The following is a 26,733-nucleotide window of genomic DNA, read 5'->3' on the forward strand; positions in this document are numbered from 1 at the left end:
ACACACAGAGAGAGGCAAAACAACAATAACGATGGTACACGTATAAATATGACTAATGGTATTAATACTAAAAGCAGGACAGGGTCTTAATCTCTAAGAGATAGGCTGTGAGACGGGAGAGAACAGAAAACTCTGGGAAGAAGTGAAGTTAGTGAAATGCAGTGATAATGCAATGGTATGGATATGCAGATAGAGAGGGGAGGAAGAGAGAGGAGCTCAGTGCATAATTGGATGTCCCCCAGCAGTCTAGGCCTATAGCAGCATAACTAGGGGCTGGTCCAAGGCAAGCCTGGCCGGCCATAACTATTAAGCAACTATAAGCTTTATCAAAAAGGAAAGTTTTAAGACTACTCTTAAACGTAGAGAGGGTGTCTACCACCGGACAGAATCTGGGAGATGGTTCCACAAGAGAGGAGCCTGATAACTGAAGGCTCTGCCTCCCGTTCTACTTTTAGAGATACTAGGAACCACAAGTTAGCCTGCAATCTGGGAGTGCAGCGTTCTAGGGGGGTAATGGGGTACTATGAGCTCTTTAGGATATAATGGAGCCTGGCCATAAAGAGCTTTGAAAGTGAACACACTACATAGCCAAAAGTATGTGGACACCCCTCCTAATTCTTGAGTTCAGGTGTTTCACCCACACCTATTGCTAACACCCATTGCATAAAATCAACCACTGCCAGGAGAATGGGTCATACTCAAGAGCTCAGTGGTACTGTTAGAGCATGCCACCTTTCTGCCCTGCTATATCTGCCTCGGTCAACCATAAATGCAATGCAATTAGGAGTAACAACAGCTCAGCCACAAAGCAATAGACCACACAAACTCGAGTGCTGAAAGGCATAGCCAGGGTTTTCAAGGGAATATGTCAGTAGGGAATTTCAGTGGAGGATGCCAAATCCTTCTCAGCCTGTGCCAAAGTGAGAAAAATGGCTCGCTGATGAAGTGACAAATCACTCTGATAGGTTTTTGTTTTTTTACAGGTATGATGGTATGATTTGTCCACATACTGTGATTTTTCATTTGATTCAACATTAAAATTTTACATTGTTTGACTTATTTTTATATTTTATTTTATAGTTTTATCTAATGTATTTAACGTTCAGTTCAAAGGCAGAAACGCCACCAGTTTACGACCATACAGGGGTGAAAAACTTTATTATTCTAACATTTTTATTTTCAAAAATGTGAATCAATTGACCACTCATTGTAGCATTGTTAACATACATCACATCTCTCTCTTGACCCAACACAGAGCAAAGAAATTTCACACCAACTATAACCCGACCAAAGAGTACTGGAGACAACACAATTCTTACATCAGTTTAAGACTTTATTGATAAGATCTCAATGTTCAATGTCCATTCAGGATACATGTCAGCTGGAAAACACACTATTTCTAAATGAATCTTCTTTGTTTGAGGCTGGCTGAAAGGAATGATTGCTGATAATAGAAAACTCCACACCCTTTCTGGCGTGGGGTAATGTTACACTTTGCTGAACACACTGCTGCTGGCAGCCAGGGACACACCAGCTGAGTTGAGCCTGACATGAAATTCTGAGCCCAGCTCGAGCCCAACATGTATCTTAAAAATTATGTCTGGGGTGAGCATTAGGGTCCCTGGAGTTAGGATAGAAATGTCAAGCTCTACCAGATGGTGTGTCCGACACAAAAGGATGTGACACTAGCCCGGTTTCCTTTGACTTTCTTTTGTGCATCTTGAAGTTGTGAACAATTTAATAAAAAATGAAAAATGATAATTGGAAACACCTCGGAAAAAATCAGAAAAATTACTTACTCACATGAAGTGGCTTTTTGGTGAGTCGATAAAGAACTATTTTGCTATTTTAATTAGGGGTTATATGTAATATTTTATTCGCGAAGAACGTGTAGGGTTGCTTTTCTGGGTTGTCATCAGTGGCAAATATATGTTGGCAAATAGCCGCTGCAGTAGTAGTGTATGCATTTGGTAATTTCCCCCGTTTTGTGAGAAACGCTGCCTGAAAGGTTATTCCAATCATCTATAGCCTATAGAGATTTTAGAGAGATCGAAAAGATTGTTGGAAGTCTGCTCCATGTTTTCTGGGTTTGTGTTTATCAACAACAAGCAAGTGAGTTGATGGATGCAAGGTATTTAATGGTGCCAAATACCCTACTGTACAGTGTTGTGGAAACCATAGCAATTTTTTTTTTAATTTGCATCGGTTGTGTGCAAAACTGGAAATGGAAACCCATCTACTGTCATAAAATCCCAAATAAATATAATGAATCAAAGACGTAGAGAGGGTGTCTGCCCCTGGACAGAATCTGGGAGATGGTTCCACAAGAGAGGAGCCTGATAACTGACGGCTCTCCCTCCCTTTCTACTTTTAGAGATACTAGGAACCACAAGTTAGCCTGCAATCTGGGAGTGCAGCGTTCTAGGGGGGTAATGGGGTACTATGAGCTCTTTAAGATATAAAGGAGCCTGACATATTTTATTAAAGGAGAAATGTATTTCCAATATATTTCACGTTTTCCCCATTTTCTCATAAGATAATCCCTAATCCGTCCCAAAACGGGGACATTCATATCTGCTAATGATCTGCTAATGATCCTGTATTCTGATGATCTTGTATTCTGATGACGTAATTAGTTTTAGAATGTCTTGTGTTAATATTTTGGCCAACAGCCTGTCGCAGCCTATGAAGAAATGTATGTGCCCTTTTGAGAAAGAACAGAGCTACCTTTTTAAAACAACCAACATTTGTGAGAACTAAAGGAGAGCATATGTGCTCTTTCCTAGCAAAAAAAGAAATTTCAGGTAAGAGCACAAATTCATGTGAGGAGGGAAAATTTGAATGTGTGTGAGCACATGCATGAAATTGGAATTATTGGATACTGCTCTCACATTTAATAGTGGTGCTCTCGACATAAGGCAGGGAATTATAACCAAATTGTTAATAATCAAATTTTTATTTAGATGTAGTTTGGAGGCAATGTGATTCCAGAGAAAAAGGACATATTTAGTATTTTTGGAACGGCATTCTCTGAAGCTGTGTTATTCAAATAATATCATTTTGGTTATTAATTTTATTTAGAAAAGAACTGTCACTGCTTGCTGTTTGTATGTGCTGTAGATAATTAGTTATTGGCCATGTAGACAGCAGATCCCCACAGGCCATAAAGCATTCTTGGGTCTTGTCTTCTCTCTGTCTCTTTGTTTTTGTCTCTCTGGCTCCGCCATGTGATCACACAGAACAGTGTTTCTCTTCCTCTCCTCTTCTCAGAAAGCACCCTGCAGTGGTAGCATGGTAAATCAGCTTCTCTATCTTCCCTCTGCATCATGTTTACCTAGCAACAAGCATCACCCTCAGCCGGCCATCCCATTGGTCATTTGAAAACGCACCGGGGACCAATGGTAGGGCTGTTGCCATGGTACAGTGTGTAGTTGCCGGGTGGAATTTTGCTGCAAGGCACGTGAGTGTTGGAGTCTTCCTGTCTTCTCGCAGTGCTGTTGTGATCTGCTGACTGGTTGGGAGCACAGCTGAAAGTGATTTAGAGGAAGGCAGTCATGCAAGTTTGAAGAAAAATACTAATATATACTGACAAGTTTTCACTATTAAACCCTAAGCAGCTTGTTTCACAACTGTCCACACAGAGAAAACTCAACAGGCACTTTAGTCCAACGTTGATGCAATGTGTTGTGACATTGACCCTGAATAGTTTCTATAACAAGCTTAATGTTGAAGAAATTAATCCCAATAAAATGAATACATTCATGAAACCTTTTTGTGTTTTTATGTATGATGTATGCTATGTTATCTTATGTTATCTTATGTTAAACCTCAGAACATGCGGTTGCTGTAGAACATCATCCAGCACTTCAAATTTGTGACAGCATTATTATCTTTTAATTATGCTAGAAGTTACCTAACCCTAACCCTTCCAAGTGGGTTATGGGTTTGCCTCAGTTATGTTCTGTGTTTGTGAGTGGGTGTCAGTAGGATACCTCAAAAGGATTTTGATGATTTTTTTTAAGAAATGTATTAGTGTGTTATGATCCAACACGCATGACAGTACATTTTGCACCAGATCAAGATCATTATTCCACAATTTTGATAATGTTTTAGGCCGAAGACAACCATTCAGATAGTAGTAGGGGCTAAGGAATAGCGCAGCCATCCTTCAAACCAAAATACTCACTTCCATTGGATAGCTGTGTAAAAGGGATTGTTTACAAGTTACAGAACACAAGCCTATCTGGTGTGTGAACTGTTGCGTAAAATTAAAGCAACTGTTTAATGGAGATTTAAAATGGAACCTTCTAAAAAGAAGTTGCACAAGATTGACAAATAAATAAAAGAACAACAGTGAGCAGGAGTTTTCATATGAATCCGGACTAGTCTGGACGCAGTCTACGTACTACTGTGTGTTGGTTTCCTAATTCAGGTGAATATAAATGAAAACCGTCACCAAAATGAATAAATCCAAACGGCCATGACTGCTAACCAATGACAGTGCAGGATTGGTCGCATTGGTCGCTTGCGGCGAAACTAGGCTTTTTGCTCATGTGCACAGGTTGGATATCCAAGATGGCATGTGGCTGGTTCCGTCACCTGTGAGGGATTAAAGATGTGTATAATGGGCCTGTGTATAATGTGTTTGTTACTTACACAGCAAATATTATCAGATTAACATACAGAGACAACATCAACCTTTTGGACATGAAATGCCAATGTGCCGAATGCCATAAAATGTGGTTAAGCAGGGTGCAATATCAGCATAAAAAGTCTCAAATTAATGATGCAAAATCTCTTTCTAATGGACCTGGAATTTTATTAATCCATCCAACCTATGGAACCCTAAGCAGCTTGTTTCACAACTGCATGGCAACAATGTTTCAAATATTTTTGAATCAGTACAGGAGTACATTCTCGATTTCCTGCCCAGGGACCACAGATGTGAATTAGTTTTTAGCTATGAAGCTGGGCACGGTCCCTGTCAAATCAACAGACACAGAAATACAAGAACAATACAACAATATTGTTATGAATGGCTTTCCACTTTTGCATGCATTGAACAATGCAATAGCTTCTTCAGTAGCATGATTTTAAGCATTGGCATTAACATGTTTGAGGGCGTACGGCAAGTCCACTGCGTCTATGTTGTTTAACACTGGATGCCTGGCAGACAACGTTTTACACAAACTACACAGCCTATTTTTTGCTTCATGGGGGATGGAATGTTCAGACCTAAAATGAAGCTTTCGTCACTCCAGAAATTGTTGTAGTTCAGCACCCTACCAAATCATAACCACATAACTGCCCAGGGAACTTACAATAGTTGAGCCAGTCAAACTAAAGACAGACTGTGCAAGAACCAATGACTGTGCAAGAGGTGACTTGGCATGCAAATTTGTGGGTGCATTAATCAAGTGGGGGTGAAGAAAAAAATGTGTGCTTATTGCAGGTGTGCCACTAGGACCCCTGCCCTACATTGATGATGTGTGATGGAAACATGATTTGGAAGTTATAGTAGAGAATTACATACTGCTAAAAGTCTGCAAGCATAACGCTAACAAAAGAAGCTATACAAGGCTAAGAGGCCAGATTAGACCCTGCGATTAGGCCCCCCTAAATCGAATTTGTACGCAATTGGAATAGCGTCATATAGCATCAGTACTCTTTCTAGTTTCATTCTACACTGCACTGTACTGTAACTGTTGCACAGCAATTTCCCTCGGAATAATAAACTTTTATCTTATCTTATCTTACCGCATCACCAAATTTTATGACAAAATAAAGAACAGAAATAAGGGTGTGGTGACGCGTCGACGTAAACTGACTACCCGTCTACGTAAATACGTCGGTTTGCATAACCGTGCGCTGACGTATCATAATACCGTAATATGGCTGCGCCACACAACCGGAGAACAAGCTGAAAATATTGAAATAATAATGAGATGAATTAGATATTTATTTTGGGGGCAATATTTGCTATATTGCGTGATAAACTAATCGAAAAAATAATCTGCAGATTAATCGATTCAAAAATAATCGTTAGGGCCAGCCCTGAATTGGATAATATAATATTTAATAATATACAATATACAATAGGAACAGCTGTGATAATAATTCCTCCTCTTAGTTTTTGTGATCCGGTAGGTTTATTCTGATTTAGCTTACTTAAATCATTTATTCCTTACAATTTATTTCGAGATAATGTGTGTGTATTGTGCTCAACTAATTGTCATATACAGTGACATGCGGTGAGGTTTGTGGCTGGGGGGGCCCTGACTCTTTCAAAGTCAGATTTACAAATATATGAATTCAACAGGGTAGCATAAATTCACACCATTCAACAGGCTGCTTGCACATTGACTACTGGTTATGTTTCATATCCCATATCAGCATTCTTTACACACACATAGGTACATATTTGGCCAAAGAAGAACAAAATGTATAGTGGCTCAGAGAGAGTGTATTTGCCCTGCTGCACCAACCGTGTGTTCATTGCCATCAGAATTCCACAATTCATACTCATTCAATACAAGTTAAAGTATATACAGTGCACAACAAAAAGACAAATGTAGTTTTATTCTTTGAAATAACTACATTTTTTTCTTGTTTTATATACATTTTTTTTATTTATTATTAAAAAGGGGCTGGTCGTTCATGTTTGTCGTGGACTGTACAGCAGTTAGTGTATGCATGTCTTACCATTACTTGTAAATTAAGTCCATTCGCCTATCCTTCTAGATACACATCTCCATGGCTTTGGTGTAAAAGTCCTCTTTATCTTCTTTTAGTTTTAGAAGTCTCTCTGTCTCAATAGAGATTATTGCTAGGGATGAAAGTCGTGATGCGGTGCACTTGACTTTCTCTACTTGACTTTTTAAGCTACCCACAATGCCATTGTCTGTAACACCTGAAGAAGAACATTAGCAGAACAAGCCTGTGTGCTCATACAGACACATGCCCCCTTCAGTGAGGCAAAGGTACTGGCTGCCTCCCTTCCTCCTTTTTCACTGCAGTGTTATGTCAGATCAGCAAGACTAGTAACTAACAAGTCGGTTATATTTTAATTTTAATTTTAAACATTATTTGTTTTTTAAATTTCATGATAACACGGGAGGCACTGGTCATATAACCAAAGTGACCAAAGTTAATTGGACAATTTAGGAGGAGGTGTGTTTGTAAGAAAGGATGTTCGCAAATTGGATGTTTGTAAATTAGGGACTGCCTGTACACTCATTTCTCAAACTTTCACAAAATGCTAGTTCCATAGAAGCTACAGTATTGTTAAGAAAAAATGCTATTTTAACAACAAAAGGAAAATCCTTTTGTGAATCTGTTTTAAATCTTGGAACATGAGATTCACAATTCTAATGTGAGTTGAATCCTGCTGCAAATTTTATATCTGCTTATTTTACAGACTGAACATAAGGCTTGGGTGCCAAAAACCTTTGTTAGATTTAGTAATTTCCAGCAGTATGGCTAAACTGAATGTATTTAGTTTAGTTTAGCTTAGAATCCTGTGATTGACTCATAAATTTGTTGCATTGTCAGGCAGTCGTTGGATCTTTTTTGTCACTCTTGTGGTGATTTCATTTTATCTCTTATAACATGGTTGAAATTATTTACACATTTTTACTATTTTCATTTGTGCATTTAACAAGAATCTGAACTGAACTGGTGTCACTACAGCTGTTATCTGTCCACCACAGTTAGGGCTATCATATAAATGCAGTCCCAATTGCAGTCCCAATTATTATTAATTATTAAATATTTCGAGTATTTAGGTATTGCACATTTGAAATACTTGGTGACATGGAGCCCTTTTACTTTGTAACACGTTACCTACCAGAAGATAGTAGGGTGCTGTGTTTGTTCTCTATGATTGTCTTGCAATGTATATCATTATCATTATGGTTTAAAAATGAAATGAAATGAAGAGTTCCATATTCATCATGCTCTAGTTTTATCAACTACTGATAAAAAATATCTTTGTCTTGTAGTGCTACATGCTCCAACTGTCGACTGACATTTGGTGCTAGACAGGTAGAGTACAGTCATTTATCACAGCTTTGTTAAAATAGTGGCCCTACCTCTGGGAAAACGTCTTCATGAGAGGTATTGTTTCTTCATGTTCAGATGAATAGAGCAGAATGTTGCATGAGCATGGCAATAGCATGGTGATCACTCTGCATGCATTCCTCACTGTGATGAGTTTTTGGCACAAGGTAGTCACACAGATTGTTGGACATAGCAGTGCAAGGCACACCAAACTGTTCTGCTCCATACTCATTTTGTGATTGCCTCCTTGGTATATTCTGTTGTGTTGTTATCTAACGTGGCCTTCTGTTTATTCTTTTTTGAATCTTGCAAAAAGTAATTTGTCATTACAATCTAAAATGACATTGACAAGAATTATATTTTTCCAAGTCTTTTTTGCACAACAAGCACCACATAATATTGTGTGCATGGAAAACTACCCAGTCTCTTTGCAGTAGTTACAAATTCTTTTTGATTCTTACTCAGAATCCTATGTCACGGTGTGTGGTTGTTTTAAGTATAACTGAAAAAGACATTCAGACATTTTTAAGAAAGACTCATTGTCTTGTGATAACACTAGATGGTAGCTGAGGCCACAGTTAACTGTATACTGTTTTTATTGCTTTATCCTACTCATTCACATACACAAACCTGGCCACTGCAGTGTGCACATCTCCTTGATGGTGACCAGAGATGTGTGTGCAAATGAGATGAAAAGTTTGATGATGGGGATTTTATTGTTTATTAATCATCTTATTCTTAAAATTGTAATTGTGGCTGAAAGTCTTGTTTTTAATGTGGGTGTTATTCAGTATTTTAGCAGATGAGAGCAGGATGAAACTCATGAGATTTACAATCCCACAATCCCACGGGGAAATTATTTGTTACTGCAGCAAGTCACATCAAGAGAGAAAAAATGAGTCAAAATTAAAATTTTCAAGAAAATAAACAATATATACATTAGTTCTGCGAGAGCGAGAGCGAGAGAGAGAGAGAGAGCGAGAGCGAGAGCGCGAGAGCGAGAGCGCTCCTCCCTACCTGCCATTTTTAAACTATTTCCGCATCATTCCTGCCTCGCGCCGTTTGAAGACACTGAGACAAACCAAGGCAATCGCTCCACCCACACACTCCGACGCTGCCCAATGACAAGCCAGGAACGAGACTCTTTGTGGCCAATAAGGTTTGAGCTGCCTTGGCGTCGGATAGCAACAGAGCTTGTTGGAGCAGAATCGGGGAACATGTAGATCTCCATAGAGGAATTAAACAGCACCGTCACCGTGTCAAACCTTAGTTGTCACAAATGTGTGTCCACTGATTTGTATTAACTACAAGAAGGAAGAAATCCACATTAATACGCGTTTGAGGATAATGAAACCACGCTTATTTTCTCGACTTTGTAAAGCCTCTGTCTCTCACTGCCTCTCCCAGTTTTATGAGTGGCCTCCTATGAGTAGATATGTAGATTTTGCGTATGTTTATATATAAAGGTCCAGTATATACAGTTTATCCCGTTGTTACTATAAATGGACAGGACTAAAGCGGCCTGCTTGGACCAAACCACTTCGGCGTCAGGGAGGCTAAATGCCCCAACTCAATGACAGATTCCGTTGGTGATAGCTTTGCCATTAATCAGGCGAAATATGAACGTCACTTCAGAATGCTCGTCAAGTGTTGCAACTGTCACTTCTCTCTTTAACGGTTTAGTGGTAATATCTGTGGAGCTGCGGCGGAAACATCACCACACTCACCCCGTCACCTCCAGGTGGTACAGCCCGCTTGCAGGGCGGAGAGCTGAACAGAGGCGAAAGCTCCTCTGTAGAACGGAGAAGCATGGACAGGGAAACGGGCGTTAAACACGAGCCCACATCGCCCCTCTGAAGACTTCCACTTGGCAGAATCTCCGAAGTGCGTGCAGGAAAAGTAGAGGGTGAGAAAGCAGTAGCGGAGGGAACATAGAGGAAATTTTAAGGAACGACCCATCTCTGAGAAGAGGAAAGTGAGCTCAGAAACTTGACTGGATTTCCTTGACATTGAAACGCAAAAATTTAAAACGTCGTTGTGAATTCTCATTGGGATTACCGAGGTGATGAAGTATTTCATGGATCAAGTTGTGCTTTGGTAAACAGTTTGGAAGTGTTCTAAGGATCTGAAGCTCCGGAATGTTCTGCTGATCCAGTAAGAGGAAGTGTGTGTCTGTTCAGGGAAGTGCCCTTTACTGTCACATCCATGCTGAGTGAACAGAGTCTGTGGGTTTTAAGAATCAGAATAATCTGAACGATACCTCCCCGTGTCACTCTGTCCTGACCCTGGTGAAAGCCTCAGTCATTGGATCTATTTTTAGTAAGGGATGGGGTAAAGACAGGCTGCTGGAAATTCCAACTCCCCATCCACCTCTTCTTTCCCCTGTGCATCTTCAGTGCCCCTCCCCCAGCAGCATGCTGGCTGAGCCCAGTTTGTGGAGAGGTTACTGTTTTACAGCTATTGCATGTACTTGACAAGTACTCTGGAACACTGGCAAAAGTTGGATCTAAGCCCATTGAATAAAGTATGCTATATAAAGATGTATATTTAAGAATCATGTTTTATTAGTAGCCTGGCAATACTAGTTATACTGGGTGTATACTGGTATACTGGGTGTTATATCTTGGACATATACATTCTATTTTGGATTACCATTTTAGAACTTGTCTAGAGGAGTGCTTGTCACAGTGTAGTGCTGGTTAAACGTGGCCTGAACTAACTGAACCTACTGAGTACAGTTTGTCTCTACCATTTGGACTTGTTGCTAAATAGTCTTACCTTCCTAGTAAAGATATTGAAACCCAGCACCCAAAAATGCACAACACTGCTGAAACAAACTTAATATAGTTTCTACATGACTAACCAAATATATCTCCCCCACTGCCCATATTCACAGAGAAGCAAAATATATATGTAAAAGAAGAGATTGAAATGTACAGAGTTTAGATCCTTTATATTTATACTTCAGAGACAAGCTGCCTGTTCACCAGTTGGTTGCCTTATATACCGCCATTTAATAGCAAAAAGAAGCCAGAGAAGATGGTGCCTTTTGACTGGTCTGTTGGTTTAGATGGATATAGATTGTTGAAGTGAACTCTGGGCTCTAAAACACTGCTCACCCCTGATGACCATTACCTGATGCCAAGTTCCACCCACTCATCACATTGCTTTGATTGACACTTTCCGGGCCGAATTTTGCGAATAACAAAGCATTTCTATGGTGGTCACATCAACAACATCCGGGGAAGAGAAGACTGTGCCCTCTCACAGGATGGTCCAATCAGAACCCTGGATTACCTCTGCCCTGGTTCGCAAGAACAAGAGTCAGTACACACGTACACACACACACAAACACTCACATAAAGAGAAAGTGAGAGATCAAAAAATTTGTCACACTTCTTAAATGTGTTTGTATGTATTACATTATTGTAGGCTCACTTTTTTGTGTCAGCATCATGCTGTGTGTCTGTGTGGTAGAGGTGTATTATATTTGTACTGTTTGATGTTTTGTCAGTGTTTGCCTCACAGCTTGTAATACAGCCATAAATGCAACCACTGCATTTTACATTTCTGGCCTGTTTTTCCAACAGTGCACATGCTGCTGGTGTAGTACCCTGCTATAAACTGAGTGATGATCTTGATTATAACATGAGTGTTTTGCAGATATCAAACTGCAGTTTGTAGAAATAATATTTTGGAGGCACTGAGCATATAAGGATAGAATTATTATCATAAGAAGAGAATGATTGTGTAGTTTGGTGACAATTGAAATAATGGCAGCGGACAGGATTGATTTTCATAACTCAGGGATGGCTGGCTTGTAGCACACATGCCCATGTGCTACAGGGAAACACAAGCTGGTAACATAATAAGTATGATGTTATTTAGCATTGTTGGTATTAATTATAATTTGCATAGGTTGGTTAAATACAATTAATGTTAAACCAATTATTTATCATGTAATTTTCATGCATACATATCACTGAAATGATTATAATTTATTGATGGTTATTGGTTGGGAGTTGAACCATTGTAAGCATCATGCAAATATTAGTTTTTTCATCATGGTCAGAGAGGCATTAGACACCTAAGTGAAGACCCCTAAACCACAATGACTTAATTGGTGATTATTGGTAGGGTTTAGTGTTTGCAGGTTTTTGGTGATTATTGTTTGTTGTTTGTTAATTGATATTTATTGGTTTGGAGTTGGACATTTGTAAATATTAGCTTTGTCATCATGGTCAGAGAGGTATTTGACTCAAACGTGAACACTTCGCATTGTACAAAGCTAGGATGCTGATGTTATGTCACAAGCATGTTGGCAGCTGGTTACTTTTGCCAAAAATCATAGGGAAGAGCCGATGACAATGAACCCGCTTTTGGTGGTTAACCATGTTTATAGTGTTGCTTGTGTACTTAATTGCAGTTTCACACATTTTACATAAAGGTGCTGTTTTTTCAAACCTGAGATTTGGCGTAAGGAGATTCCAGACTTTTAACTCTGACTGCCAGAGGTAGTACCTTCCATGTCAGCCTCTACCTCCACTTAAGACACTCTTTTACATCGGCATAAACCTTTGGGATATCCACCCAGCCAATGTGTTGGAGCACAGCATATGTTGTTGTTCTTTTACCTTTAACAGGTTTCGGAAACCCTTGTTTCCTTCTCAAACATAAAGCCGAGTTCTTCCTCCTACCCAGATGTGCTCAATACATAGTTTCACACTATTACACTACAAAGAGAAAAGGTGCATAAGGTGTGTCTCCTCTGAGCACTCCTGCAGTCATAGTGAAGACATTTGTAGCCCATCCATGGGATGACTTTGACTCTATGGCTTTCACTAATTTCTTTAGTCTGCATAAGCCCAGAAGATCATGAACTATTTTCCTCCAACTTTGCTTAACATTCATCATAATTTTGTGGCCAGGGAGCTGATATCTCAGACTGAGGACAAACAAAAGTTTCCAGAAGCCAGGCATCACGTCTCTGGCCAAGAAATGGCATTAGTGATCTTCCACTACCGTTTCATATGTGGTCACGGTGGTGAATACACTTGAATGCTTGGTCTATCTTACCAACTGGGTTTGCCTGTGTTTTGTCAGATCACAAATCATCCCTTGGTGTTATCTTTTCCTAAGGAGCTAGCATATCCCCTCCTCAGTTAATCACATCACTTTGTCTGAAATTGTTAAATGGCAAAAGCAGCGTAACTGGTTGTTGTGCTGAAGTTAAACCTGGCCTAAATGCCTAATAATGGCTTAATATATATATATATTTACACACACACACACGTATAAAATATACAGTAAGGTGTAAAAACAAGTTTTATTGAATCATCAGCATCGAAAAATTATTCATCATAATTTATATTGCCACTGTTTTATCGGCAAGCTCTAATTGAAACCATACTGCAAATATATAGGAGATGAAGTTTATGGTTGGTTAATAAAGTGGCTGGTACGTCCATATTGAGTAGGGTATGGGGGCTCCATTTTGCTTGTTTGGCTGTGAAAAATACTTTTCATTTTGGTAAACCATGTCTCGTTATTTCCTCTGCCTCTATATCCATTCTTGAAACTTTGGTAGAACAGCTTTTAGTTTGTCATCCTTGAAATCCTCATCCAGGGTTTAAATTGGATTTTGAGAGTGGTAGACCTCAACTGGGACCAGGTTTGCCAATATGTTTTACATACTACTGTACCCCAGAGCTATCTTGTGCTCATTCTATCGTTGCTACTTGTCATGTCTACACTGGGCTGAGGTACTGCTCTTCCTATGTTTAATAGTTGAAGAACAAGCAAATGACCTAACCTGAGTTCCCATATTTTTAAAATTTTAATACACTTACTGTAAAGGTTAAGTGTTACATACTGAAATAATAGTCGAAACAATATTTTTTTGTGCTTTTCTACTTTTTTCTACTGTTAATCAATGCAATTATTTGGTACTTCCATGCAATTTGAATTGCAACCTGTCATATTCATGTGGAGTGAACTCAATTTTGAGTTTGGCCATCAATGTGCAGTCTCAGGGAACTTAACACAGTCACAAAAAAACTTTGAAGAAATTATTGTTTTGCAATTTTCAGCTTGTCTTTGCAAAGTACATGTAAAAAATAATGTACAAAGAGGGCCAGATTTTGTTGCCGGTTTTGGGACCTAAAAACCATGCATGTTATGTATCAAATAGCTGAACAGGCATGCCAGTTTGTTTGCCTGCTACCTGAATCATCGCATGGTCTCTTCTAGAATCATATGCATTTAAGGGAGGTTTGTTCAAACAAAAGGCGGGGATATTATAAATGTGGTTAATGACGTATTCCGTTGAATTTATACAGTGTCGTGCAATTAGGCGCAAATTAGTGAATGTGTTTTAATGTCCGCATTTTGTTGTACACTGTGCCTGGTGCTGAATACACTGTTACGTCATATAAACAGATAAATCAATGACTCCACATCTAAATAGAGATATTCTACTGATAAACAGGAGTCCACTGGTTGCAGTTCATTGGGATTTGATATTTGGTTTAGGGCTGCACCTAACGATTATCTTTTGAATGATTAATCTACAGATTATTTTTCGGTTAGTCGATTAATCAATAGATTATATTTATTATATGTTTTCACTCTAGAGCATGGGCGACTTTTGTTTGCCGCAGCTTATTCTCCGGTTGCGTACATGCTTCCACCTGGTGCACGGTTATGCAGATCGGTGTATTTACTTAGTCGAGTAGTCGATTTATGTCGACGCGTCACCCCACTCCTAATTTGGTTACATCAGTGGTGGGGGCGTCGCCTAGGGGGCCGCAGAGCTACTGCAGGGGGGGCACGGCGCGGGATCGGAAGAGGAGCAATATGAATAAGTACTGCCTCAGGTAAATGAATGAGGCGATACTTCTCCGTCTCGCTGCAGGAGAATGAGCGTCCACAGCCGCCCCGTATTGTTTTATATCCCCCCCCCAAGCTTTTTTCCAAGCTTGTTGAGGGTTCCATGTTGGACATATTCCACCATTCAGCTGTGACTTTCGAACTCCTATTCACACATCAAATGCAATTAGTAGACATGCCCAGTCGCTGATTGACCAATTTTCAACCTTAGCAAATTAGACATTAATTTTGCACTGGGTGTTTCAATCTCACATCTGACCTTGAATGTTTCAAATATGTTGTGTACATTGAATATTAAATTTTTTCACATCCCATGATTCTATGAATATTAAATTTTTTCATATTCCATGATTCTATGAATGAATAAATCAGATGTATTAAGAATTTATTTGTATACTTTCTTACTGATCTAATTTACAACAATATCCAGATACAACAAGATCCAGATACAACAATATCCAGATACATAAATTAACATACTGTTAAGGACTATTTTTATTGACAAGAAAACAACAGGGTCTTTTTGAAACGATTAGGTGAAGGTTAGGTTGCTAAATTCAGGCTCAAATCCGATTTTACAGTTTCACAAAGCTGCCTCACTTCTGATCGTACAGAATGTGGCAAGGATATATAGATACTGGCAATATTCAATCAACAAGAATGTCTCAGTACACTTAACATAGACTCATAATAGTGCACAATACACACAAGCTCCTCTGACGTGAAACATGTACGCCAAAAGTGACCGTTCCATCTTGTTCCTATAGGCTTGTCTTTGCTGAACCCTTTAATGGGAGTGCACAAGTTGCTGCATTTAGACAGCAGACATTAACAAAGTCTGTTGATTGAAAGCATTGTGATACTGACAAAGCGTGATTGTGGGTTTTCGAATTTGTCAAGCCAGCTTACACAAACATGGCTGAGGTCTGTTGAGCTCGTAGTACAGGCCCCAGCTGATGCACATGATTTTTTTTTTAAATTGACAACAAAAAGAGCAACTGTCAAAAAAGTAGAAGCATGATGCTTTGATCACAAAGGCATAATATAAAAAAAATTAAACTTTTCTAACCGAAGTGGACCGAAAATCAAAAAATAGACAGAAAATAGGTAGATAGTGAAGTCCAAGGTCAAAGGCTCACCAAGAGACCTTCCTGAGTTCAGCTGTAGAGAGGAGACTGGAGTGTCTCCAGGTAGGCTATAAACCAGAAGTTTGACTATGCTTAATAGGCTAATTCTAACAGAATAAATGAAAGAATGACTGATGCAAGGTAGTTATGTGATCTAGCGGCAGCTTAGACTGTGTTCCTATCATTTTTAATCTTTTTCATCTCACTTACCATAGGAAAACTGAGACCTTGTACAAAAACAAACTAAGAACAATGAAATCAGATAACCAATCAAACGATGATGGAATTAGATTAGAATAGAAAAGTTTCATGCATTTACACACAAGTAAATTGCATAGAGAAATGATGTCTCTCGTCTCTAACCACAGATGTCACACCATACAGTTGAGCTTTGTATAAGTCTTATAGTCGATATAAGTAAGTCTTCTTCTTATGGGTGGTATTGTAGAAAAAATGGGAACATTTATTGTTATTCATCTCCTTTTGTTTAACCAGTTTTGGTTTTGTGGAGAACACATTGTATTTTACAACAGTGACCTGGCCAAGAGGCACTGACCTACTGTATGTGTTATTACTAATGGCTGCCACTTGAGGTCCTTTATTTGGTCCTTCCCTCTCAGGCTTCCATTGAACATTATGATGCTCAACTTGGGCCTCTGCCTGGCTTGCCAATTGTATTGGCATATCTATTTGTGTGTGCGTGTGTGTGTGTGTGTGTGTGTGTGTGTGTCATGTATATATATATATACACATATGTATATACAATGTGTATTATATATATGTGTGTGTGTATAAATTATATACATTGTCTGTAAAGATAGCAGTTGGTAGATAATAGACAGTGACATGAGTGCAGCTGCTTGTGTGAGCATTACGCTATTAGACCTTTCAAAGCAAGTAATTAGTGCGCCATCTGCTGGTTAGATGCCAGTATTGCAACAAAAGTAAACCGTTTTCCCCAACCTTTTCTTGTTTTTTCTTTGGCTTTCCCTATACCCTATTCAAGAAACACTGAAAAGGTTTTTGCCTACAGTGTCACACTTTCTGATATTTCTTAATCAATAATTGTGCCCTTTTACCTCACCATTAATTAACCAACTAATTGGCAGAACGGTGTGTAAACTGCTTGCCATGCACCAAATAGAGTATTGATAAAGCTTTGCTGTTTCATGGATTTCTCTGCACTTTTTGCCTGCGTGCTGCCATGTTAGTCTAATGTTGGTATCTGAAAGTTGATGAATGCAACATTGGTATCTGAAAGTTGATGAATGCAACATTGGTGCAGTTAATGATGCATAAATGGTGCTCTGTGTGTTCGATCAGAACTTTATAGACGGTTTCTTGCTGTGCAAAATGTGTGTCAATATCAGATATGTAATGATTTACATTTGGGCCTCAAACCAAAAATCAAGTACTCAGTTCTATTGTTTCTGACAATCAGTTAGTTATTTGTAGTGGACAAACAAATAGTGCTGTTAAATGTGAATATTGTTGTAAGTTAGGAAATTATCTATTTATAATGGGCTAATTTCTGCCTTCCAGGCCATGTCAGCCTGTTGACATTGCAGGCTGTTTCCACAGTTACCACTGGGTCCTCCCCCAAGGAGATCATCTTCCTAAGAATTATATCTCCACCAAGTTCAATCTCTCATCAGTGTAATTTCATCTCCTAAGTCCACCTGTGTTCTGAGTTCAGAGTTTAGAGTTGGGACCGGGCATTCTGCTAAATCTCCCGAACTGCATGTTTGTGTTTGTCTTAGTTTCCATTTTACTTTCCTTGCACATTAGTTCTACATTCATGTAATTGTAGAAACACAGACTGTAGATGCACAATATGAAACAATTTATCCAGAATGTGGCAGCAATGACAAAATTGACATGTGGTCCTTATTAGTACCATGCATTCCGTACAGCTTATACAGTATGTAGGGAAGGTCTTCCCTGTCCAATGATGAAATATCACCAAAGCCACTAGTGGGCAGAAGTTCAAACAGCAATTTGTATGGGTACTCTCAGACCATTGTCATGCACAGTGGCTCCACCCGGTTATGTTTATTAATCCTACCAAAATACCAAAAGCCTGTTACAAAACAAGCAACACAGTTGTTGTTATAACTCAATGATCTATACCATGTTTTCCAGTTTACAACATGTGTTCATCTTCTTTCCAGCAGCTTCTGTAGAAAACCTGAATCTCACACATAACTTAACTGGAACACATGCAAACCTGATCGATATGTGTTAAATTGATGTGACCAGACACACTTATTCTTGATAAGTTGTTTGTAAATGAAGGGACAGAATATACATTCACTCCTGGTTTGTCAGTCTAATGATTTGCACAGGTTGGAATCATGATCAGTCATGATCTTTGTGCTTTTGCAAAAGGTCACATAAATGAACAACATATCTAACCTACAAGAGGTTCTGCTTCTGTTTCTTGGTGACACCATGAAATTAAATGAATGACTGCTGTTTGTTTCTAGTGTTTCAGCGGAGCAGAAGAGTAGATAAAACTTAATTTATGCCAAAGGGCGCTGTTGAATGGGCCTTTTTGTATGCTGGAGCACCTGCAATGGTTAGAAGCGGGGATCAGAAATGAAACTTCATGTGGATCAGTCTTAGTTCTAAGCCTATGGACAGGGACATGACTCACTTATATGTATGACTGAAAGACATATGGGAGAATTGTAAAGTATTGCAGTCATAAAAAGGATTAAACAGTGAGCAACACTCATTCTTTTGACAGAATTGCATAGTTATCTATATTTGTTCACACATCTATTGCAGCACATGATTGATAACACGTGGATTATTGTGGTAATGTTATCGCTGCAAATTTAACTCCGTATTGTGGCTTTATATTTGTGCTGTTCCAGTGAAATCATCTTGAGAATCCACCTGTGCTTAGCACTGTTTTGGCTTTGCTTTAATTGGCTCAAATGGTTTTGACACTAGCCATTTGACTAATGCCCACACACCTCTCATTGTTTCATTTTCACATTTGCAAAATGATTATTAAAGATAATTATCAATGAATATACTATAATGTAATTGAATTTTCCCTTAACCTTCTCTCCTGTGTGGATTCTAATGTAGGCCTTCAGGTGTTCATTATGATAGAAGTTTCTGGACATGGCACACTGCACAGTCATGAAGGAAAACAACAGGTGCTCCCTAGTATGCCTCATTGTCTTTAAGCACAACATTCAGTGCTGTATGCTGGGAGTAATCAAGTCAATCATCTGCCTTTCTCAGCATGTGCTCAGATGAAACCTTCAGATAGTCGTCATGAAAATGCATCTTAGCAGTGCTTCCAAGAAATTTTGGAAACGTGCGCAAACATAGCATAGAGATCCACTCAGTTGTCAAACCAGACTGCAGCAGCTGTTTTGATGTGCTAACATACTGTGCTGTGGAAGTATGTTAAGATCTTTTGTTGAGGGATTTTCCCCCTCATCCTGTGACTTGTTTTGGTTTTGACAGTATATGCTATTGTGTTTGTTGTTGTTGCCATTTGCGTCTGCATCGACTCAACATTGGATGAAAAACCTGCAACTGACTGAACTAACTGGGCTGTTTATAAAAAAACAAATTCACATAGATTTAATGCCGTCATCTGTCAAATAAACATAGATGGATTGTTGGGCGAGTGAAAGGAAATGCAGAGGTAAAGGGATTTGATAAAGAAGGAATTAAATAAAAAGGGGAGGCGAGAGTTGAGCAATCATGGTCTGGGTTGCTAGGGGAGAAAATGTTCCCATGTGGCTGAGGGGGAGAGCGGCTATCAGAAGCTACTGGTATAGAGGAATAAGAGAGAGAGAAGTGGCTAACAAGGATTGTAGGAGGCTGGTTGCTGAGACAGCACTGGGTTTATTTATAGAGCACTGGCCTGCCAGCCCTTGGATACCAGCAGCAAATCAGCTGACAGCAAAGGAGGAGGCCCTGACCAATAGCGCTGCAAGAAGAGGGGTGTCAGCGTAAGGAAATGCTCTGAGTGCCTTTCAGGGTCTTAAAGAGACAGCAGCTTATTCCTGAGTACCAGGCAGATATTCTGTCTTTGTCATGTGTGTAAACAGGACAGAGCTCAGTGCGTCTTAACGTTCTACTACTCTACACATGGAGAGAGAGAAGACACTGTCCATAATGCTGTTCTGTACACAGAAATAGGGAGGGGACTGTCCAGAATGCACTTTTTTACAGAGAGACAGAGGACACTGTCCATACCAACGTCCTACAAACACAGAGGAGACATTGTCCTCCTACAGACTGTCCATAATGTCAGAGACTAATGAGACTTGCAACAGGAGATGGTATTTGAGTGAATTTGCCATTTTCATGTAATAATTCCCTCATTCGGGGACATTTGAGACTTGAAGAGTCAAGCTGAATTGTCAAGACTTAGAGGTGACCCCTGCATTTCCGTTTTGAGGCTTGGAGTATTCAACATTCTGCTGTACATAGCATAATGTCCGGTGGTGTAACAATGCTAGTAATGCTTATTAGCACTTTGTGCTAAATTTAAAGTGCTTCGCAACCTCAACAAGTGCTTCCGCATTTCTGTTCCACTGTGCGCCATCTCCACAGACATTTTGCTTATTTTCCTTACTAGTGTTGGGATGTGTGTTGTGTCTTTTGCTATCACAAAAAATGCTATATGCTACACACACAATATTACACACAATTCCTTGTGTACATTGAGAGTTGTATTATATTGCATTAAACAAATAAAAACACATTAGTAACTTTGACAACAGGTGTCATTGAAAAGGTGCCAATTACTGAAATTGTAATTTACCCAAGGATTTATATTAACACATTTAATTACTACTAATAAACATAAATATTATAGTCACATACTAAGGCAATAAATACATGTATAACCAACTCAAAACAAACCATTAATGATGCCTGGACTCATCCCTGAGTTGAAACGGGAAAGGAACTGAATAAAGACACTTCTATGTAACTCAACTCTGCTTAAGGCCCAGTGGCAATACAACCCTGGAATACCTCAACCTGTCCCAACTAAATATAAATAAATTACTACCCAGTATAGTGTTCTTTGTTGTCAGCTTTAACTTTTGCCCTACTAGAGGCAGCGCTCATCCAATCAGTTGTTTATGTGGATGTTTGCGTGCACTCAGATAGCGCTGATCCTAGAGGAAGTAAGGAAAAAAACAAGGAAAAGGCAGCAGTGACGATAGGCTGTTTCCACACTTACTTGCCTGTGTGTGTGTGTGTGTTCAAACAGCCGTTTGTAGCGTGGTGTGTATATTTGTGTTCGCTGCAGAAGAAATGCTTTGGCGCTAAGGAAAAACGCTTAGCCATAGAATGGAAGGGGAAATCCTTGAGTTGTACCCGCTCAAACAGAACCAAGTATTGTTAAATACTTGCTTCTGTTGATCTTGTGAAAGATCTGCCATGGTTACTTCAAAGAGACAAAGCCATGTACCTTCATACTGATGGCAGCTGCTCAATACGTTATAATACCCTACCCTACTACTCAAAGAGAAGTGACAGTAGTGTGTTGTAGTTCCGTTGGCCTGCAATCTTACTAGACAAATTCCAGTCTTATTCTAGTTTTATCCTGCTTGTTAACATGTTCCTTAATGGCTCCCACCAGTGCCCTTGACATAAGCCCTTTTCACAAATACAGTTGTGGTCAAAAGTTTACATACACTCGTAAAGAACATGTATATCTGTATATCAAGGCTGTCTTGAGTCTCCAATAGTTTCTACAACTCTATTTTTCTGTGATAGAGTGATTGGAGCCCATACTTCTTTGTCACAATAACATTCATGAAGTTTGGTTCTTTTATGAATTTATTATGGGTCTACTGAAAATGTGAATCTTCTGGGTCAAAAGTATACATTCAGCAATGCTAATATTTGATTAGGTGCTTTTTGTAGCCATCAACAAGCTTCTGGCAAGCTTCTGATGCAATCTTTGACCACTCCTCTTGATAAAATCGCTGTAGTTTAGCTTAATCTGTTGGCTTTCTGACATGGACGTTTCTTCACACTGTCCTCATGTTCTCGACTCAGGACTTTGGGAAGGCCATTCTAGAATCTTCATTCTAGCCTGATTTAGCCATTCCTGTACTACTTTTGATGTGTGTTTGGGGTCATTGTCCTGTTACTGACCAGTTCCATTGGCAGCAAAACAGGCCCAGAGCATAATACTACCACCCCCATGCTTGATGGTGGACATGGTGTTCTTGGGGTTAAAGGCACCACCTTTCTCTCCTGCAAACATATTTCTGGTCATTGTGGCCAAACAGCTGAATTTTTGTTACATCTGACCACAGAATTCTCCTCTAGAAGGCCTTTTCAATGTCCACGTGTCAGCAGCAAACTTCAGTCAAGCCTTAAGGTACCGCTTCTGGAGCAAGGACTTCCTTCTTGCACGGCAGCCTCTCAACCCATGCAGATGTAAAACACGCCTGACTGTGGACACTGACACCTGTGTTCCAACAGTTTCTAATTCATTGCAGAACTGCTTTTTGGTGGCTCATGGTCGTCTCCTCTTCTGATTCTATCAAGAGGAGTGGTCAAAGATTGAACCAGAAGCTTGCCAGAAGCTTGTGGATGGCCACCAAAAGCGCCTTATTGAGTGAGGTGAAACTGGCCACGGGACATGTAGACAGTAGACCCATAATAAATTCATAAAAGAACCAAACTTCATAAATGTTTTTTTTTAAGTAGAAGTATGGGCTCCAATCACTCTATCACAGAAAAAGTTGTAGAAATTATTGGAAATCCAAGACTGCCATGACGTACATGTAGCTCAGTGGGTAGAGCTTCTGTAGATCATGGCATAATTCTGGAGTAACTTTTCAGGCACAGCTGGTTACTTTCTGTATTAGCACATGCAAGTTCATGCCTGGATAATCCCACCTAGAACCTTTCGTCCTTATTCAAAAATTCAATGCAACCATATGGATGCAAACTGCCAAAAAGTCAACAGAAGAAGAAGAAATATGACGAGAGAGAAGGTGTTTTTTGATCCAGTGCCATTGTTCTTATCACACACTTTTATATCAAAGTGCCTGAAAACAGCTTCACAATATAAATGAAACTATTGCATTGTCACAAAGGGACCAAAGACAAGAGACAATGGCATCTGCAACGACTATGCTCAGGCTATTGCCAAAAAGGCTGACATGCTACTCAGCTTTAATGATGCTCTCGACAGAGTTCAACTCCTCGAATGCCTGAACAATTTGCAATCCAAAGACCTGAGGTGACTGAGCCTAAATTTGCTTTTCTTACAGCATACAACTAAACTTTGCTCATCTGCATTTCGGAGGAAGCCCACCAAGTTAATGTTTAGTATTGTGCTGTGCAATACCACTCTATGACAAAAATAGAAGACACCTTGCAAGTCATCAGGTCTTAATTCCCAGAAGATCTATGGGTTACCACCATTTTACTTTTTACTTTTTTAAAACAGCTGCTTAACAAAGCAATCAATGAATAAAAAGTATTTTCCAGGAATCAAAAAAACAATTCTGTAATCAAATAAATAATGAATTCCTCAACAGTCAACATATTAACTTGAAATTGTATTTAAGCATTATGTTAACATTTCAGATTTTCAATCATTTCCATTAATAGAAAATCCTGACCTTTTTGAAATGTCAATTTAGATCGTTCTTTTCTATATAAGTCTTGGTATTTTTCAAGTTTTTAAGTTATTTTTTAACCACATCACTTCATAATCATGCTATTGTGTAATTTGAATATCATATTTAGTTTTTCGTTTCAAACATTTATATTTGCATATTTTTTAACTTTTGCCACAGTGTAAACTTCGACAGCAGATGGCGCACATCAAAGGGCAGCAACCACAAATTTGTGAAGGAAGAGGGAAAAGTTCACTGCTATTAAAGCTGACATGAAAACCAACACGTGTAAGAGTTCATCAATTCTGTCCAGCCTATGTCCATGAAGTCTATGCTAACCAAGGAAAGTGCCAGATCTGTGGCATTTAATACCTGCTAACATGACACTGACCAGCAAGCACCTATCCAAGGTCTCCCCATATCATACATGCTGTTCAAAGCTTCCCACAAGCAGTTTCACAAGGCATATACAGGTGGTAAATACCAGATGGTGAAGTGGTACATATGAGGTCAGTGCACTCAGGCAGTGTGCAATCCTCGTTTTTTTTAGCTTAAGTGGTATTTTACATTACAAAAAGGGTTGGCATGGTTGTGGGATGGTAAAGCAGCCGTCTAGGGATTTAGGCCTGTCAAAGTGTAGTTGGCGCCTTGCATGGTGTATCCCTGCCATCAGTGAAAGTTAGTTTATAAATACACTGTGTCATCCTTGGTCAACCTGGGGTCTGTTTTTTGAGCTGAACTGGCAGGGAAAAATACGTCAGCGTGGCACGCCTAGTAGGTGATCTCTTCTCTCCAGGCCTCTCCATTGCACATGTACTCCAATCTAGACTGTGCTTTTATAGTTAAAAAGTGCTGTGTTCCAGTCATAAATGGGAGCTTTTGGCACCTTGATACAAGCACATATCAAAGCTACCCACCTGGCTCAAAGGTGGCTGGTGGACAGTGTTATGTTCTTTCCAGTCAGTCAAATGAACTATGTATACAGATATGACTTTTTCAGTGGTATTCTTGCCCTACATGAGTTGGAACTTATATCATCAGTCAGCATTAATATCTAACAGGACAGCAATTATTATTTGCTTGATTGTGCATTTGATTTTTGTGCTCTCCTTGTCCATTGATGAGGACATACGGACACAAGGCTACACAGCAATGTTCCCTCTAAGCTGCGTGCGTGCGCAATCGCGCACTACTCGCACATTCTCAGTGCACAAGAAAAATCTATGCTGCACATAAAATAAAATTCAACATAAACTGTAAATGAATTAGACCAATAACCTTTTTTTCTGTACCATTTTGCAGTGTAACTCAGTGAGTGACAGGTGTCACTTACGCTACACGACAATCGCGGACAGCTTCTGTTTTCCATGTTTTTGCATTGTAGTTTGGGTAATGTAATCATAGTGGTTTCTGATAATGTAATCATAATGGTTCTCAAAATCGATCCAAAATCTTTTGATGGCAAAGTGGTTCCTTACTTGCTCCTGTAGTTACTGAACACATTTTCTTTCACTCTGTCCTTGGTATGCTGGATCCTGTGTATTTGTAATGTAAAGGTATTGAAACTACTTCAGTCCAATTTTTTTCAGATATCTTCAGATCGGTAGTTATATTGAATATCATTTATTATATCAAATGTGCAGTATCCATTCAATTTTAAAATCCACATAGGAGGGATTTTCTTTCACTTTTGGTGCAATGTTAACATCCATCCAGCAGATGGTGGCCATCAGAAAGAGCAGCAACCACACGTATGAAGGAGAGGAATGAGAGGAAAGGTTCACTGCTGCTGAAGTTGGCCTTCAAGTCAACGTCACAATAGATAGGTAGATTATTGACAATAAAAAAATAATAATAAAATGAGAGAGAGACAGACAGAGAGAGCATTATCGTAATAGAAGTATGACAAATGATACTAATAAGCGCAGAATGCATGGGAGAAACACATAGAAACAGAAAACCCAGGGGAAGAAGTTAAATTTGTGAAATGCGTTAATGGTGCATGATGTGCACAGATAGAAAGGGGAGGAGGATAGAAGAGCTCAGTGCATCATGGGATGTCCCCCGGCAGTGTACAGCTATAGCAGCATAAACTAGGGACTGGGCCAAGCCTGGCCGGCCGTGACTATAAGCTTTATCAAAGAGGAAAGTTTTAAGCCTACTCTCAAACGAAGAGAGGGTTTCTGCCCCCCGGACCGAATCTGGGAGATGGTTCTAGAGGAGAGTAGCCTGATGACTGAAGGCTCTGCCTCCCATTCTGCTTTTGGAGATACTGGGAGCCACTAGTAAGCCTGCATTCTCAGTGCTCTACTGGGGGTAATGGGGTGTTATAAACTAAAAGATATGAAATAGCATGATCATTAAGAGAAGGGTTTTAATTTCTACTCTGGATTTTACAGGAAGCCAGTGCAGCAAAGCTAAAGTGGGAGTAATATGATCTCTTTTCCTAGTTTTCGTCTGTACATGTGTAGCTGCATTCTGGACCAGCTGAAGAGTCTTAAGAGCAGGGTTGTCAAACTCATTTTAGTTCAGGGGCCACATACAGCCAAATTTAAAATAAAGTGGGCCGGACCCAGAAAATTCATAGCATATTAACCTATAATAATTGGATGTAAAGTTTTCCCTTTGTTTTAGTGCAAAGATGCACAAGTACATATTGAAAACGTTTGAGTTAAATTCTGCATGGACAGATACATTGCTTTTTCTTCTTCTTTTTCTATTCTTATTTCTCTATAATTATTTCTCTCCATATGCTAAGCATATTATTATTAATTATTATTTGGAATAGCAGTTTATTTTCTGGAAAATTTGCATTTAACGTCTTGTAATTTTCACACTGCAAAGTCATCCTGTATGTTTAACACCCCTGCTTAAGAGACTCGTTAAGGCAGCCTGACAATAATGAATTACAATAAACCAGCCAAGAACCTGAAGTTCTTTTATCTACCTTTGTTGAACACACTTATTGTAAGTCGCTTTGGATAAAAGCGTCTGCTAAATGACCGTAATGTAATGTAATGTAATGTAGAAGT

General features: G+C 39.3%; 1 protein-coding gene across 3 annotated transcripts in view; it reads left to right on the forward strand.

Annotated features, from left to right (window-relative positions):
- dyrk1b (dual-specificity tyrosine-(Y)-phosphorylation regulated kinase 1B) overlaps positions 1-26,733 on the forward strand; it is a 56,049-nt gene that overhangs the window by 5,994 nt on the left and 23,322 nt on the right. Inside the window, exon 1 of one of the 3 annotated variants that reach the window (XM_076148496.1) lies at positions 9,816-11,381. The exons of 1 other annotated variant lie outside the window; for it this stretch is intronic. In XM_076148496.1, coding sequence (XP_076004611.1) covers positions 11,276-11,381 — 106 coding nt within the window. In that variant the 5' untranslated portion in view covers positions 9,816-11,275. Of the gene's footprint in view, positions 1-9,815; positions 11,382-26,733 lie in introns of those variants that run through there. One more of the 3 variants, XM_076148498.1, reaches the window with a different exon arrangement.

The sequence above is a fragment of the Genypterus blacodes genome, unplaced genomic scaffold (genome assembly GCF_046128005.1).
Source record: "Genypterus blacodes isolate CSIRO-AG114 ecotype Tasmania unplaced genomic scaffold, CSIRO-AGI_Gbla_v1 ptg000040l_1, whole genome shotgun sequence".
Classification (NCBI taxonomy): Eukaryota; Metazoa; Chordata; class Actinopteri; order Ophidiiformes; family Ophidiidae; genus Genypterus; species Genypterus blacodes.